This window comes from Sceloporus occidentalis, unplaced genomic scaffold, assembly GCF_023333645.1.
Source record: "Sceloporus occidentalis isolate IW3139 unplaced genomic scaffold, rSceOcc1.0.p SCAF_26, whole genome shotgun sequence".
NCBI lineage: Eukaryota > Metazoa > Chordata > Lepidosauria > Squamata > Phrynosomatidae > Sceloporus > Sceloporus occidentalis.
The window spans coordinates 13,508,985-13,520,640 of record NW_028317006.1 but is presented as its reverse complement, the minus strand read 5'-3'; the positions used below and the strand labels follow the sequence as shown (position 1 = coordinate 13,520,640).

The 11,656-nt window shown below is 43.2% G+C and overlaps 1 protein-coding gene across 1 annotated transcript; it reads left to right on the top strand.

Annotated features, from left to right (window-relative positions):
* The first annotated feature begins 367 nt into the window (after positions 1-367).
* On the top strand, positions 368-8,290 carry LOC149300195 (semaphorin-4C-like). Its single transcript, XM_089485651.1, has 14 exons — positions 368-458; positions 1,430-1,581; positions 2,337-2,399; positions 2,969-3,067; positions 3,233-3,329; positions 3,897-4,010; positions 4,287-4,438; positions 4,998-5,173; positions 5,357-5,501; positions 5,878-6,100; positions 6,706-6,821; positions 6,960-7,117; positions 7,260-7,327; positions 7,446-8,290. The coding sequence occupies exons 1-14, from the start codon at positions 368-370 to the stop codon at positions 8,288-8,290; spliced, it is 2,499 nt and encodes an 832-aa protein (XP_089341777.1).
* Positions 8,291-11,656: the final 3,366 nt, after the last annotated feature.

The window sequence follows — 11,656 nt, the reverse complement described above, 5'->3', positions numbered from 1 at the left end:
GTGTGTGAATGAATGGTGTCTGTCTATGTGTGTGTATGGATAGTGTCACTGTGTGTCTGTTATAGTTGTGTAACAGTGGGTAAGAAATCAATGTAAAGCACTATGTATCCTTATCTATAGATTCCTTTTCTGACATGCCTTTATTGGCTGTGTTTTTATTTTCCTTTAGATAAGATATATTGTGAAGGTGGATGAATTAATAAGGAAATTTGTAGCATCTACTGGGAGGTTAATCTTATCTGCTGTCTTCATTTAAAAAAATAAAATAAAAAATAAAAAAATGAACTGCTAATAACCAGTGACTCCTGTTTCTCGGCTTCCTTTTAACACTTTGTTTTCTGGTCACAGGCTCCTGGGCACCGTAGCCATGGTTCAGTGGTACATCTGTGTTGTGGCGCTGTTGTTGAGCACGGTCCGGGGATGGAGTGCTGTGCCGCGGAAAACAGTGCGCTATTCTGGTAAGTGAAAACTCTGTGTACGCTTACTGGAGTAAAGAAACTTAAATAAACCTCCGGTCTCCATCCTGAGGAGAGTAGTGTCGGCATCTGCTTTCCTGATCAAAGCAAAAGCGTTGAAAATCAATATGGGAGATCGACTCCTACTCTCAGAGGCTAAGTAATGGTGTGTTGGGTTTTTTAACCGGGAAGGCCTGTCTTGTTACACTATATCTTGTAAGATTAGACGGACCCCAAGGACTCGGTGGTTCAGTGGGTGCTGGCCATGATTGGTGTATAATGGATAACAGTAAGCACACCAGTGTGATCAGAGAAGTTGACAAGTGCCTGCCTTTCCTTCTTTGAGCAGTCCCTCAGAGAATAAGTCAGTTAGGTGAATAACCCCTGCTGGTTGCATACTGTGCCGTCTGATGTATCCTACTGCCCCCCAGAAGCCCCCTTTCCCCTCTGATGGATTAGTTATGCAGCACGTTTGCCCCATTAATTGTGCTTCAACAATCTTGGCTCCTGGCAACCTCCGTTTAGGAAGCTTTATTACAAAAGAACAGAACAAATCTCTTTATACAACGAAGAGGTCTCTTTGTAAGAATTGCATGCGTTACCTTAAACCTCGGTGACTAATTCTAAAGACGAGTGTAATTTTCCTTCATAGCACAGCCCAGCCTTATGTATTTTTTAAGCATCCTGCTTAGAAACCTAAGATCTCTGGTGGCCTGAGGCTGATGTCACCTGTTTTCTGCGCACTTCACTTTCCAATAGGGGGTGATGTCATTCTGTAATTATATCTCCCCATCCCCTCGTGACATCGCTGCCTCTGACGTGCCGCGGGACCCGAGGGATACCTGGCTGGGAGTAGTCTGTATAGAGGATAATGCAGCTTGTGTACATTGATTTCATGGGGGGGTATCTGCTGGGGTTTTTTAGTTGCATGGCCGCGTCTAACTCGTTTCTTTTTACCCGCACCTGCCCTGTAGGAGTGTCGGAAGTGCGCCAGGCCTGGCACAGCGGCATCTCTCACTTCATGACGCTGACGCTGGATGAGAGTCGGGGGGCGCTCTACGTGGGCGCACGAGAAGTCATATTCAGCCTGGACCTCAATAACATCGGCAAGGAACTGAGGCCTCCGGTGAGCAGTCTAGTGCGAGACGCGTTGTGTATGCAGGAATGCTTCATCAGTTGCTACTCTACTTTTATTATGTATTTTATATAGCGTCCTCATATTCCGCAGCGCTGTACAATGGGACATACACCCTATAGAAGTCTTGTGTTCAGCAGGGCTGTGTGCATGCATGGTGTAAAACCGTGTGTAGAAATATTTGGAGAGATCCTGTAACAAATGTTTTTTGTTTTGCTCACCAAAAGGCTGCTTGCATGTGACATACCTCCCATTATCATCAATTAAAAGCCTGCAAGCACTGGAAATACACACCGTGTTCCAGCCGTAGCCTGGTACAGACATATGCCGTCATAAAAATGATGCATCTTATTCTACGTATATGTCTGTACCAAACTGTGGCGTGCAACTTTTATTTCCAGGAATCAGTGTTTTTAGCCAAGCATAATGGGAGTTGGAGATTTGTTGAAAGGCCTTTTTGTGTGCAGAGCATATATTCATATGCGGATATTGCCGCATTGACTTACACTCCGGAGTGTATTTACCTGTAAATAATCACTCAGCATTCTAATTTCCAAGGAGAAGCCTATTGACACGCGGCGGCACTCCCTTCTTCTTTTTATATGCTAAAGTATTGGAATGAAATAAAACCAGCTTGCATTATTTTCTGGTAAATACAGCGTTGTTAGTTTGTCTCCTACATCTCCCGAGATAAGCCCTTTTTTCTTTCTCCAATGGAATAATTAACACAGCCTCTTTGTCTTTAGATTATTTGGGAAGCTCCAGGGGATAAGAAAGCAGAATGCGCCCAAAAAGGGAAAAACAATCAGGTAAGGTTCAGCTGGGTGCGTTTAAAAAAAAAAAAAAAAAAAAAAAAACAATGATAAAATATCTTTTTATATATATAAATAAATCTGTGCCAGCTATTAGCTTGCTGCAACATTTCATATTAATGAGATCTGCCTTTTAAATCTTTCCTTACCTTTTCTAATAAATGTCAATGTATGTTTTATTGTTATAATTGCAGCTGAACACATCCTTAATGCGTGTGTGAATTTTTTTTTTTTTTGTGTTAAACCTTTCTATAACACAATTAATGGTCTGATAAACATTGAGATGACTTGATTGTGGCAGTGCGCTATCCCAAAGTGTTCCAGCTAGTGGACAGGAGTCCAGCATTTAAATATAAAGCGTTCTGTGGACTATTTTGATGATACTTTTTAAGTGACAACCCTAATTGTGTGAGCGTGACAAAAATCCCCGTAAACTGCCATGACGTGTAAAGCTAGAACACTTTATGAGACAGTTTTTTTTACAACATGACTTGTAGCCTCGGTCTTCTGTGCCGGGTTAATGTAGTGTGATGTGTTGTAACACGGACAATCGCTCTCTGTTCCAGACTGAATGTTTTAACTACATCCGGTTCCTGCAAGAGTATAATCAGACGCATCTCATCACCTGCGGCACCTATGCTTTCCAGCCCAAGTGCGCGTATATCGTGAGTAGTCTCTTCTCTCCATCAGCCTTCTGGAATGAAACCTCCGTAGCCGTCTGTGTTCCGCGTGGCACAGTGATGTTGGATGCAGTTTCTTCGTATTTATAAAGTCGGTTTTGTGTTGTGGCCATTCATTTCTGCCTGACTCATTTTATTTTTATTATGCAGGAGCTAGCGGGATTCACTTTGGATTCTGTTAATTTGGAAGACGGGAGGGGGAAGTGTCCCTACGACCCAAATAAAGGCCACACTGGGATAATTGTAGGTAGGTACCTGCCTCATTTTAAAGCAGATCTTTTACTTTCCCCGACTCTGCATTTTATGGTTCCATTCACGGAATACGCCTCCATAACTGCATTTACCGGTTAAAAAAAATATCATATATTTAATAGCAGCCCATCTGATGTATATATTGCGGTTAAACTTATCGTAACTTTCTTCATAATAATGGGGGAGGAGAAGAGCGAGAACTTCAGATAATGTTGGTACCTCCTCTCTGACACGGATCTCAGCGTGTATGAGTTTAATGTTTGTTAAAAATCTCCAGAACGTTCCCGACCAAACACTATCTAATGAATCCAGTTATAGTAAAAGCTTTGACTTCCCCTTGAATTCTGTTTAGGTCGGATGTGAGATAAGTGATGGATACAATGAGGTCTTGCCCTCTGGTGGGGCGGACCAGGGCTTTGCATACGCTATTTAGTGTGGGGCGGAGGCTAATGTTTTAAAGTTATGTTGGTGGAGTAGGCTGGGGGGCCCCTGTTCAGCCATCCAAAGGGCCACATACAGGGCATTCCTGAGTGCGGCTGCTCACCCTTCACATGTTCTGCAGATGGGGCTCTTTACTCAGCCACCCTGAATAACTTCCTGGGGACAGAACCGGTGATTCTACGCAATGTGGGCCAGCACGTTATGAAGACAGAGTATCTGGCATCTTGGTTAAATGGTGAGTTTTGCCCTCTGAATGTTCTCTTCGATTTTAATAAGTTGGACGATTCTATTAATATTGTAATTTGCATGTTTTTTTGCAATTCTGCATCAGTAGCATATTTAGGGCCTTGAGGGAGGAAGGCATCGCCCTGCAGAGCGTTAACATATGATGTCCTATCGTAGCACACTGTAAAGCTGTTCAAGAGAGGAAATCATAGACTGCCTCATTTTGCGAGACTTACTACAATTTGCTTCCTCTTTCGTCTGATGCATTTCATTGTTTTCCCAACAGAACCAAACTTTGTGGGCTCTGCTCACATCCCAGAGAGTGTGGACAGCGATTTTGGCGACGATGACAAAATCTATTTCTTCTTTACCGAGCGTGCTTTGGAGAATGACTGCTCCAGTGAGCAAGTGGTGTCTCGCGTGGCACGCGTCTGCAAGGTGGGTATCGGGATGGCGGAGTAGTACATTGGTAGAGGGGCGCACAATAATTGGTTGCCCAATACATCCCCCAAGGTCTCTAGCAGGAGACTTCGTCTTGATTCTTACATTATAGGACTTTTTTTGAAAGCCGTGCCTCCATAAACAAAATGGACAGTTTTCTCCTTGGACATAGACAGAAGTTTTTCTGGGGGTAAATGATGAGTATGGGTGGGGATTACAGCTGGATAGAGCTAACTTGTCCTGTCCATACTACTAGTTGGGCTTCAGCGGAAACATGCTGCCAAGTTTGGCTTATAGCAAATAAAATCCAAACTGTTCCTTTTGTGTCTGTCATCCAACTAAATGGCAATTAAGGTAAAAGTCACGCCTGATGACAGCATAAAATAGTTTTGAGATATAGACACATTATACATGATGTCACACCCTAGCGAGCAGGAGACTCGGTAGAGGTCACAAGAGTACAAACTAGTCCTGCTAATGTATGGATGGGGCCATGCTTTCTATTACTTAATGTACTTTTACTCTGTTTTATAATCGTGGTCGTTTTTCCATCTAGGGGGATGTTGGTGGAGCGCGTACCCTGCAGAGAAAGTGGACAAGTTTCTTGAAGGCGCGACTGCTTTGCTCTATTCCAGACGTGCAGCTGAACTTTAACCTTTTGCAGTCTGTGTTCACGCTTCATGGTGACCATTGGCAATCTACCCAGTTCTATGCTGCTTTCCAGGCTCGCTGGTGAGTAAATATTGGCAAAGCTACGAGGCAAAAGGAGGGCTGTGATACTTGGTATCAAGAAGAATGACCACAAGTAGTATATAATGCACCCATGTAAAGATCCATGGGGTATTGGTGGCTAGCTGGCTCGTTTTTTTGTGCTATGGCCTGTATTGATCTTGTTGTAAATCTTTAATCTTTCAGGGGGGATATTGCCGTCTCGGCTGTTTGTCAGTACTCAATCCAAGATGTTCAGCGGGTGTTTGACGGACCTTACAAGGAGTACAGAGAGCAGGCCCAGAAGTGGGGGAGATATTCCGACTCTGTGCCCAGCCCCAGGCCTGGAGCGGTAAGTAGCTCTGTGATGGATACCAAACACACAAGGAAAATGTCTGCTCTCAATAAACCCAAATATGTTACTAACTTAAAACATACATCAGTAGGATATGTGTCCATCTATAATATAAATCTCTAATATATGTGTTTTTCCAAATATTATGAGATGCATAATTCCATGGTTCTTTATAGAAAACAAATCCTCTCTCTCTCCCCTGCCATATAGAAGGCAGTTTGTGCTGAGGTATAAAGCAATCCCTCCTACCGTAGTTTGGTTGCCGTGTATCAGCTTGTTTGAGGAGCAGGTTTAATGGTATATTTTGGAGGGTAAATTCATTAAAATGAATGTTAATGATAAATGTTGATTGACTTGTCCTTGCTCTATCCAGTGTATCACGGATTTTCACAGACGGCATGGGATGACCAGCTCCCTGGAGCTTCCTGATAACACACTTAATTTTGCCAAGAAGCACCCGCTAATGGATGAGATTGTCAAGCCAACGCTCGGCAGGCCTCTGCTCATTCGGAAAGGAATCAACTTCACTACATTAGCTGTGCACAGAACAGAAGCGCTGGATGGGGAATTATACGAAGTCTTCTTCATTGGAACAGGTCAGGCATATCTATTTTATATATAATAATAATAAAAAAAGTAGTGGTTGCTTGATCTTCCTGTCAATGAGTCTTGTCAGTCGGGGTAAAGTACCCCTCAATATCTAATTTGGGCTATTTAAAAAAAATAAAAATAAAAATAAATATATATTAGTTTGATTGCAACATTTACAAGATAACACGTAGGACACAGGTTTGTGTAACTTAGCTGTAAGTAAACTCTTTAGCGTACAAAGTGTGCTGAGCGTTAGACTAAGCTTTACATGGCCTGTGATGTTAGAGCAGGGTTTCCCAGTGTCTTTTCTCAAACCACCCAAGAAGCGCATGTGATTTTGGTTTAATAAAATACACAAATAGACCCTGATCCGGCTGTGCTCATCAGTGAGATTCTAAAGACATGCAATGCTGGGTTTACTTGAGGACCAAAGTTATGAGATCCTGCTCGAGAGATCCATTCAGCAGGTCATGTCCGCATTGGAGTGGATGAAGGGTCTCCAGATTTGATTTGCCCTTGGGCGTTGGCTGTATTGAAATGACAGCGTGCGTCTGTGTTTTGTCTGCATATCATGTGTTTCAATGAGTGTCTTCTTATCTTTGCCCTACAGGAAATGGCTGGGTTAATAAAGCTGTCGGGTTGGGTTCCTCTGTCCATGTAATCGAAGAGCTTCAAGTATTTGACAAGTCCTTTCCTGTGCACAGCTTAGTCCTTTCCCCTCGCAAGGTCAGTCCCTGGTTTATTGTTTGGGTTTTTTTTTGTATTTGAGTCCTCACGGTCTTTCCAGTAGTTTCTTCTTATTGCTTCAATATCGATCCTAATTTTGACACCTAGGTGATAATCTTTTGGTTGCTTCCCTTGCAGTCTCTCTTGTTTGTTGGATCCCTGGCCGGTCTAGTCCAGCTTCCATTTGCAGACTGCAGTAAATATCGGTCCTGTGCCGACTGCATACTCGCCCGAGACCCTTTCTGTGCGTGGAGTATTAACAGCAGCCGCTGTGTGAGGGCCGATGAGCGCTACCGGTAAGATTCTGGCTTATTCAGGGAGCTGGCAGATGACATTAACATTGACAAGGGGTGCTCCTTTATATATCACCAGCCTGAATAATGAGTTGTATTTGTAGTAAATATGACCTTGTAATTAGAGCATGTTGTTTGCCAACAGATCTCTGCTTCTTCAAGATGTTCAGAACTCGGACATTTCCATGTGTGAGGTTCAATACACAAAATCTGGTAAGACAATAATACTATTTGGGTGTGTTTTGTCAGTGCTGCAAAATTTATTTTTATTAATGAACCATAACTACGCCATTCTTGTTCTGTCATAACCAGCGTCTCTTCTCTCCTGCAGTGAAACCCTCCATGAGAAACATCACAGTGGCCATTGGCACCAATGTGGTTCTCCCTTGCCAGCTGACTTCCAATCTGGCCCAGCCCATTTGGACCTTCAACGGACAAGAGCTTTTCCAGGAGGAGAATGACTCTGTACTGTACGACCTCACGCTACAGGCGCTGGTGATCTTAGGGGTGGGAGCCCAGCACTCCGGCTCATACTGCTGCTACTCCGAGGAACAAGGTGCTCGCTTTGCTGTGGAGAGCTACCAGATATCCGTCGTGGCTGCCCCTTCTCTTACCCTGGAGTCTCGTGCCCCCATGGATGGACTGGGCCTGGTGTGGATGATGGTAATAGCACTTGGGGCGGTTTGCTTGGCTCTCTTTCTGGCTGTTGTTTATTTACGTAGAAAGTTACAAGATGAGCTAGATAAAGGCTCGAAATCAATGGAGAATACCTTGGTCTATCCCATCCAGCTGCCTTCACAACCTAAGATCCCCAAGTGTCTGCCCAGTGCTGACTCGGATGAGAAGTTATGGGATCCCTCTTCTTTTTACTATTCTGATGGGTCCCTTAAAATTGTACCAGGCCATGCGTTGTGTCAAAACAGCACCAGTTCATCGTCTCCTTCTGGAAATGGGATCCCTGGCCAGCCCCTGCCTTCTCCACCTCTTCATTCTCCTAACCACATGCTCTTGGCAGGAGTTAGGGGCTCCAATAGCAATGGATATATTCGTCTGACATTGGGTGGGGGTGTTGGAGAAGAGCACCCCCCGCTGGGTGAACTTAATGAGGAGCTGCGATGGAAACTGAAGCAGAGACAGGCGTTACCGGACTCCAATCCTGAAGAATCCTCTGTCTGACACCCCATTTTGCCTCCTGCACCATTTGCACTGGCTTCATATATATGTGTAATTCTTAAATTTTTTTTTTTGTTTTACTACCTCAGGGACTTGGAGGTGTTGTGGAGGGATACAGCCAAAATTTCAATTCCTACTCCCCTCTCTAGCTTCCAGCTTTTACTGACTTCTGTTGCCACAGAAACTTGCTCACGCTTTCAGAAAGTTTGTCTCTAAAGTTCAGTATTCCTAACGTTAAATTGAAAGTTTGAAGCGTTCCAATTCCTGGCCGAAGTGATTGGACCACCACGAACCTCCTCTTTCTTGCTTAGGCCGCTATCTGGAGCCTAAAAGGTCGTTGAGCAATAAAACACAGAAGACTATGTCGTGGGGATTTTGTGCTTTGGGATCTGTTTACAAATACTAATCAGAGGCAATAGCTGAGTAACCTGTGACGTGGACCTTGCTGCTCTTTCCTGATCTGTATGCTTCAGAGGGCAGGGGTTTGTCCTTAAGAAGCAAAAACAAACATTCTAACCTAGGACAGCCTGAGCCAGGACTTATTAACACTCCCAGCGACTCAGTACCCCCAATTAATATATTGATTGTGGCCAAGAAGCTCCAGTACCTGATGTTTTACTAAAGCAGGGATTTTTGGGGAGGCGACTACGCCTTCCGAACCTTTTCAAAGCCCCGGCTTCTATTGTTTAGAACGCGTGACAGCCTTTCGCATTTTCGAATGCCTCTTTCACGTGATGTTGATGCAGCCCAGCCTGGTTGCTGAGTTCATGTACATGTGTCCTTTTTTTTTTTTTTTTTTTTTTTGTTATTTCTCAAGATGCGAAGCAAGTCTTATTTTAATAATTTTAATATTTCTGGATTAATCCAGAAGCTGGGACAATCCTTCTGGAAGGCTAATTTTTTTATTTTGTCTTATTCTGTGACCATTAAATTTTAAAACTTCAATATCTGACACCACTTCACTAAAAGTTGTTATCCACTAACTTTTTTTCCCCCCAAGTTTATCCACATTTCCAAGATTGAATGAGTGACTTTTTTTTTTGCTAAACAAAAAGGGTTGTATGGATTATCGTGGCTGCCAAATGTCCGAGGTCTTGATGTGAATGTTGAGAGAGGCGAGTTCTGTACCCTCTCCTGTTTATAACCAAACTGCCATGGGCACTGCACGATGAATCTTCCACTGTATGTAGGAGTCCTCTTTCTGCCTCTGTCATTCCTTTACACTTTTGTGACTGTAATTTATTTGAGTTAAATATATTTATTTGTTGTAAATAAGTATTTTTATATTGAAGAAATAAAAAAACATTTCAAGACGCATGCATTTGGTCTCGTTTGTTACCCAGGTGGCTCCCGGTGAATGCTTACCTGCATCTGTACAACACTTCTTTAGACAGCTTTATGACAGGCAGAAGTCTATTCTATTCAGTAATGGCCATCTTTCCCTGGGCCTCTACTCTCATCCCTCAACACAGGGGTCACTGGCTCATTGAAAGGCTTATAAGTGGGTAAAGGGGCTGCTGTGAATCGGCCCCTGAGGATGTGTGAGCCCTCGGCAACTGCCCCTTTGGCAATGTGGCAAAAAATAGCTTCTACATTTCCCTGCACCGACCAACGCTTTTGTTTCTCTATCGTGTCTCTTTAAAGTAATATTTGGCCTGTTCCACTGTCTTACCTTTTTCTCCTGCAGTCCGTTGTCCATCTGTTTCATGTCTCTCACTTTGCTTTCTACTTTTCGCTCAGCCCTTGCCCGTCCCTATTGCTCTATCGAGAGCTCATCCTGTGAAATTTGATCTATCGCTGTTCTGTGTTCTTTTATACAGTTCTCTAGCTTTATACATCGGGTGTCTGCTTTGTTCTTCTTGTAAATAATACAAAACTATTCGACAGTAAATTGTAATCTGCTTTATAACCCATGTTTTTTTTTAATAATCTGTCCAAGTACCCGAGTGTCAGTTTACAAATATTCCAGGTGATATAATTCCTACCTCCTTCGGTAAAGGATATTCTTCTAATCTGTTACTTGTGAGAACCTAGTACACACATTGGCATCCCAAACTATACTATGTTCTGCAACATGCCGTGTTTTCTTTTATTCTCCGTAAAATGTTGTAAAAGGTCCATTAATGTGTTATGGGCTAATTGGGATCTCTGTATGAGTGTCTGCTACGGCCAGTACGCGGGGCTTCACTTTCTCCTTGTAAGTAAAATCCCTTCAGTGTTCTTTTTTTGTAGCTATTTGATTTTAACAAGACTTGATTATAAATAAAACATCAAACACAAGGTTTAGCTGGACATGGTGCGTTGAGCCCATTCTAACCGCAAATATGAATACGCGTAACCACAGCCTGTCTAAGATCTGTGAGAACTGTGTGGTAAATGATAAATGGACACATGCGTCGGGTTTCACCGGAGTCTCTGGGTGGAGCGCTGCTTCTCTGGGTCACCGTACTATGTCTCAGGGTGAAGCAGGAGCGTTGTTTAGGCATTGGCCACGCCCACCTTGTCCCCCCAAACCCCCCCCAGCTAAACTGCATTACCCAAAATGTTCCCAGGTACACACTGTATGCGCACCAATAATAATTTTAGTCCTGAGCCTAAAGTTGATTGGAAGTTGATTATTTACCAGTATTTCCGGATAACGGGATGTTGGCTGGACTGGTTTTCTTGTTCATGTTGTGACTGGCAAGTATTCTACAGAACGGCAGCAGCCTTTTTTTTTTTTTTTTTTTTTTTGTTTTGGAAGGCCATTTGCTGCCTTTGGCTTTCATGTCACTTCTTTTTTTTTTTTTTTTTACTTGTTTTATCATTACAGCAACATTGTGTGTGTGTGGGGGTTTCCATTTATATCTAGAGTAATTGTGACAGTGGGTGGTATTTTAGTAAAGCGGTGACTAGAAGTGATTAACCATTAGTTGGCCCGCTTTCCTTTCCAGGTAAGATCCAGCCTTCATTCCGTGGTCCAAAGATGCTGCTGGCTTTTGTCATTATTGTGTAATTGATGTATTCTAAAGGTTAAAACCTCTTGGCCATTTATACTTAAGGCTGGTTAATGAGTTTGGAGGTGGAACAAAGCTTAAGAAAGCTTCTGTCTCAAGCACTTCCTACATGAGGGTGAAGGTTAGGGGTATCCAGAATAGCTTGAGATAAACTTAAGGAGTTTACTAAAGATCCTGCATTGCCATGCACATTTACTGTTACATACTGTACATGCATTCATACATACACACTCCCGCTCTGACTCACTCTCTCCCTGCCTCACTCACCCCCATACCCTTTCTCTCACCATCTCATACTCTCACCTTATCTTCCCGGCGGCTTCTTTCTGGCAGCGTGTGCGAGCTTTGACCATGGTGGAGGGCACGTAAAATC